The 6,087-nt window shown below is 33.5% G+C and overlaps 1 protein-coding gene across 2 annotated transcripts; it reads left to right on the top strand.

The window, feature by feature from the left end:
• LOC107642197 (NAC domain-containing protein 40-like) lies at positions 3,212-5,209 on the top strand. Of its 2 annotated transcripts, none has more exons than XM_016345499.2 (4): positions 3,212-3,725; positions 3,813-4,066; positions 4,349-4,676; positions 4,781-5,209. In XM_016345499.2, the coding sequence occupies exons 1-3, from the start codon at positions 3,533-3,535 to the stop codon at positions 4,496-4,498; spliced, it is 597 nt and encodes a 198-aa protein (XP_016200985.2). In that variant the 5' UTR covers positions 3,212-3,532; the 3' UTR covers positions 4,499-4,676; positions 4,781-5,209. The 2 variants fall into 2 exon arrangements, with proteins under 2 accessions (XP_016200985.2, XP_016200986.2); XM_016345500.2 differs by having other exon boundaries at positions 3,213-3,725; positions 4,355-4,676.

Raw genomic sequence — 6,087 nt, 5'->3', positions numbered from 1 at the left:
AAAAGCCATTTTTTTGATGAAATTGCATCCTCCTCAAGAATCGAACCCATTTTAAACAATTCAAGTTTGAGCTACTTTTCCAAAAATGAGGTTGCTTTCAAAAAATTACATCTCTACAATAGGATTTGCCTAAGGTTACTTAAGAGTGTGTGTAGATTTGCCTAGCATCTAAGAAGAAAAAAGACATGTGGTACTTGGATAGCGGATGCTCCAAGTACATGACGGGAAGGTCAACCTTCTTTGTAACACCCTACCACACAGAGCTTTATGCTTAAGTCGTAAAATAGAGGTGGTATGGTATTACGACCTCTAAAATGAAATATATATACATATGATAATAAAAAGAATATAATATACGAAGAGTCTTGAAGAATAGGTAAAGCAAAATCGCAAAATTAAAAGCACAACGCTCATAAATAACGTAACTTGCAAACGAAAAAAACTAAGGTTTACTAACATATATATATATATATATATATATAACAAGAGTAGAGGGTCAAGAGTATAAAATAACAAGCTCCTAACTCAGCCTGCGAAGCTAAGGCTGGCCGAAGAATATTTACATATATATATATATACTTAACCCCAAAACCCGAAATACATATATAATAAATCATGGTTCTCCATAAACCTCTAAGAGGTGCAAAAAAATACAAGTTGTTAGGAGAGTTCTATACATATGATCATATATAAACTATACATCAAAATAAGGCCCCAAAATCTACTTCGCTGCAGAACTCCAGACGCCTAGCAAGGTACCTCTCGACCTACATCTGAAAAATAATAAAATAGTATAGGATGAGAACCGGAGGTTCTTAGCATGCTAAAGGTGCCACGTACACAAGACATAAGGCCCTGGAAATGCTAGAGACAATCTTAGAACACCGACACTCAAATTATAAAACTTAAAGAGCTAAAACAAAAACCATAAACAGGTGGTCCTCTAAGGTTCTAACTTAAACCAAATCCGAACTAAAACCCTCAATCTCTTCGCCTTTCCTCCATTCCTCCAACTCCGATGAAATTGCACAGACAGACAAGCAGACAATGGCAAACACAGGTAGAATACAAGTAATACAGATAACAAATATAACAAGTAGCATATTATAATCACTTAGGCAATCCCAAATAATGCACAAGCAAGCAATTCAAACAATATGCATATGATGCATGCATACCCTATGGCTAATGAGTCTCATCTGTCGGTTATCAAGCCAACCCAACAAGTCCGGCTGCTAAATCCTGGACTGTCCCCCGACGCGCATCCCCAAGAGTTTATGCATAGCTTTTTCTCATTTAATTATAATTGCTAAATGGGGGTTAACCTTCTCTAAAATTTATAAGTACGCGGTCACCTCTTATGTTGTAGGGTCAATAGAAATTAAATAGTTTTTGAACGAAGGGACTAAATTACACATTTTAATTCTCTTTAGGGATCAAATTACAAATTTTAAAAGTATAAGGACTAATTTACAATTTCATTGAAAGTGTAAAGATCAACTGTATAATTTAACAAAAAAAAAATGACCATGTTAATTAATTGACTTTTTAAAGTAATATAAAATAACAATTCAATTAAGATATTAAGTTTGATAAAATAAAATCAGTGCAACTAAATAATCCGTTAAAAATCATCCAAAATCAAATCCAAGCATGTTAACTGCACCTCTAGTTAAATTGAAACTAATAAGCTAAGGTATTCTAATATTATTCCTAAGTTCTACTTGTTTTTTACTTAGAGTTTTTGTGTGCATGGAAAGTTACGTAAAAAGTTTGTATTATTGGTCAATGAAGAGAAATGTATTATTATTATAAAAAAAAATATTCCCTGCCAAGTGGTCATCCACACATGCACTCAAACAAACATAATGCAGTGCTACAAATTAAACATCATAATTGTAAAATAGTATCCATTTCCTAATGCAATAAATTGATAAAGTAGGAGAGACACCAGCAGAATCTGCAATCTGATGTGCAAAAGAACAATTGATAACAAGTGGAAGAGGATGAAAGAGAACGAGAGTGAAAGAAAAGAACAGAAATAGAGAACTAATGATATATGAATTTTGAAATATTCATCATAAAAGAATCACTGACGTTATCAGTATTTTATGTACAATGATTAAATAGTTAGATAAAATAACAAACCAACTAGAAACTAGGTTAGCTCACTGTAAGAAAAAAAAGCCTACTGCTACAATTTTTTTATTATTGTGCTTTAAAAGTGTGGCCAAAAGAGGATCAACGGCCACGCTTTTATAAGAGTGAGATTGATTAGAGATTTGGTCATAGTTTTCCGTGCCATGCTTTAAAAGTGTGGCCGAAAGAGGTCAATCGTCACGCTTTTATGAGGAGGACGATTGATTAGTGATTTGATCACACTTTTTTTGCCACACTTAAATAACGTGACTATGAAGAAAAACAGGCACGCTTTTGAAGCGTGACTAAGGCCCAATTTGGATAAACAACTTAATTAAGTTACTTTTGAAGAAATAGCTTAAATAATAAATGCTTATATTAAAAGTAGCTTATGAATAAGTTATTTTGTGTTCGATTTTTTAGTTCTAAAAGTACTTATTTTAAGAGAAAAGTGATAAAAAAATTTTATTATGAGAGAAGTTATTTTTTTTAACTTCTCCTTAAGCACACAAATAACTTTTTAGAAAGTTGCATTTTTATTTTGAAAATTGTACTAGACATTAATACTACATCTTTTCATAAGTTAAAAAAAAATCACTTATAAACCTATCCAAACATGCCCTAATTTGTTTTCTTACTGTTACATTTTTAAAACGTGCACATATCCTTTAATTATTTGGCACACTAAAAAATAGCATAGCAATAGAGTTTCCTAACTCTAGGCATAACAAACTAAGCATAACAAATCATTAACAAACTGTACAGGAGCTGAATGAATTTGAATTTTATTCAGGTTCATGCTTATCATATTCTCTTACAATAATGAGCAACATTTTAAGTCAAAATTGTGTGTATTTATGAGAACTGAAAACAAGAAAGAAGAGGCAAATATTATACTAGATAATTTATGAAAGAGATTTTTTTTTGTGACTCAATCATAAAAGAGATGATCATCTTTTTCTTTACTATATATTAAATATTAACATGTTATTTTATTGTTAAAAATTTGACTAAAATCTGATGTATTTGAAATTCTATAAAAAGATAAAAAATAAGTTCCAAGGTGATGCTAACAAGACAAATTTAGATGGATTAAGACAAGGAAATAAAAAAAATTGGGATGCAGAAGTTAAGGAAACAGTGTGAGAGGTGTGAGAGTGGGGATGAAGATAAAAGCGGAAGCACGGACTAGTTGCGATCGAAGTACTTGCTAATGACACGTTAAAAGAAAAATAATGGCATCAAACATGCTTGGTTCCCTCGCCGACCCTATTCCACTCAAAGACCAAACGCCTAAATTGCCATACTAAATTGTTGTCACTCACCAACAAACAAAGAACAGAACAACATAACTCTCTCTAACACCAAACCCTTTTACTTTCACCTTAGAATCATGGTGGATAGGGATTCAAGTGAAGCACACATGTCAATAGCCGCTTCTTCCATGTTCCCTGGCTTCAAGTTTTGTCCCACTGACGGTGAATTAATCTCTTATTACCTCAGAAAAAAATTGGACGGTGACGAGGACAGTGTTCAGATCATTTCGGAGCTTGAGCTTTGCACCTTTGAGCCTTGGGATTTGCCTGGTCAGCCTTATTCTTTCTTTTTTGAATGATGTTGTTGTTTGTTTCTTGAGCCACATAAATATTTATTATAAGAATGTTTGAAAACAGAAAAATCTTTCATTAAATCAAACGATGAGTGGTTTTTTTTCTCGCGACGGGGGAGAAAGTATCCGAATAGTTCACAAAACAAAAGGGCAACTAAAAGTGGGTATTGGAAGGTCACAGGAAAGGAGCGACAGATAGAGTCCGGTCAGAATGTGATTGGTACCAGACGCACTTTGGTATTCCATGTCGGTCGAGTTCCTAAAGGCGAAAGAACTGAATGGATTATTCATGAGTACTGCATCAATGACAAATTTCAGGTTAATTGATTCACATTTTCTCCTTCCACTGATTGTGTAAGAGAGTACATGTATTATCAAGATTCTATTTAGGTAGCTTTGAATTAGTTCGTTAGAGTGAATCTTGGTTTAATTCTTGGGAGTACATAGCACTTTGCATGCGTCAATTCTCCTTGTAACTAGCTTTGTTCATTCTTGGGAGTACATAGCATTTAGCATATATTTTCATAAAAACAATACTTTTACATGCATAAATCTGATATTTATGTAAGTCCAGTAACCAGTAAGTGACACTTTATGTAGAATCAGGATTCTTTGGTGGTTTGTCGGCTCAAGAAGAACACAAAATTTCATACAAATGATGATTCTAACAAAGCTTCACGCGAGAGTGGTTGTGGAGTCTCAGAAGGGGGTTACAGTTCAAAGGAGCACTTGTGTGCCTATTCAAGATAAAGAGGTTGGGTGTAGTTCCAAGAGGAGTAACAATAGTAATAGTTCTCCTTCTATTACTGTCCAAATTGAATCCAGTAATAGAGTTGCTAATGAAGTCAATCCCAAAGCTTCTTCCAATGAATCCAGTGATAGAGTTGCCAATGAAGCCAATCCCAAAGCTTCTTCCAATCACTCTAAGGTAACTTGAACAATTGAATGAGAAAAACAGAGAAATTACTTTATATGTTGTGATGTGTGGTTAGAAAGTGTGATGGAATTGAATGAGATTGTGATAACATGTAGGTGGATGAAGTGGATTATTATGCAGAGATCAACTTAGATGATATCATCAACTTAGATGAACCAGCACTCTGACTGCCATAGCCCATAGCCACCACAAGGGACAGCAAATAGAGATCAACAATCATCAAACAAAATCAAAGGTTTCAACGGAACTTCTTGACCAATGCTCCAACCAATCATCAAACAAAATTAACACTTTCCTGCCATACCGTTTAATGCTCTTCACTTTCTTTGTTTTCACTTTACTAGCTCTTAAGCTTTATCCTTATCGGGAGGTCTCAAACTGCTGTATAATATTCTCCAGACCTCTCTCGAGTTTAATTATGATTATTAGTTAATTAGTGTTAGTTACATTGTATATAAAGTTACAAAGAGATATGCACTCTTCATAGCGAAATAGTAAGGACAAGGATTATATTATTCATTACCTTACCAATGTTGAATGTATGGACATCATCACTAATATTAACTAACTAAAAATATACGATTAAACAAGCTAAAGCAATTGACTAGCACCTTCCTGATCAAACATGAAGATGTAGGCAATGACATGTGGCTGATGCTGCTAGGAGGATATGGCCGTATGGTCTGGTCATGGGTATGTCGTTAAATGTAGATTTGGCTCTTAGTTATATATGGGAAATTGCACCATCTCCACTATTAAGCGTTTATTTTTGAAGGCTAGTACTTGTCCACAACCACAGATAACCAGAAACTTTTCATGCTTATTCCCTAATTATAAGGTGTAACACCGCTTGCCGCTTATATTATACGTGACATTTATGCCCATACCATAAACGGTGCATTAATAATTAGTGATGCAACCATCAAAAAAATATAAAATAAATTAAATAATTAAAATTTATGTATAAATATATAATAATTAATTTATTAGTTGATCTTTTATTATATACACATCATGTTACATTTCTCGAGTTTAATTATGATTATTAGTTAATTAGTGTTAGTTACATTGTATACAAAGTTACAAAGAGATATGCACTCTTCGTAGCGAAATAGTAAGGACAAGGATTATATTATTCATTACCTTACCAATGTTGAATGTATGGACATCATCACTAATATTAACTAACTAAAAATATACGATTAAACAAGCTAAAGCAATTGACTAGCACCTTCCTGATCAAACATGAAGATGTAGGCAATGACATGTGGCTGATGCTGCGAGGAGGATATGGCCGTATGGTTATGGGTATGTCGTTAAATGTAGATTTGGCTCTTAGTTATATATGGGAAATTGCACCATCTCCACTATTACGCATTTATTTTTGAAGGCTAGTACTTGT

This window comes from Arachis ipaensis, chromosome B05 (assembly GCF_000816755.2).
Source record: "Arachis ipaensis cultivar K30076 chromosome B05, Araip1.1, whole genome shotgun sequence".
NCBI lineage: Eukaryota > Viridiplantae > Streptophyta > Magnoliopsida > Fabales > Fabaceae > Arachis > Arachis ipaensis.
Note: the sequence above shows the minus strand (reverse complement) of the source record. Positions and strands in the feature narration are given on the sequence as shown.

Excerpts from the sequence above, each read along its gene's own strand:
- LOC107642197 (XM_016345499.2), top strand. The coding sequence starts at position 3,533 with ATGGTGGATAGGGATTCAAGTGAAGCACACATGTCAATAGCCGCTTCT. Across the intron at positions 3,726-3,812 it reads TGAGCCTTGGGATTTGCCTG|AAAAATCTTTCATTAAATCA; the intron begins GTCAGCCTTATT and ends GTTTGAAAACAG. Across the intron at positions 4,067-4,348 it reads GCATCAATGACAAATTTCAG|AATCAGGATTCTTTGGTGGT; the intron begins GTTAATTGATTC and ends CACTTTATGTAG.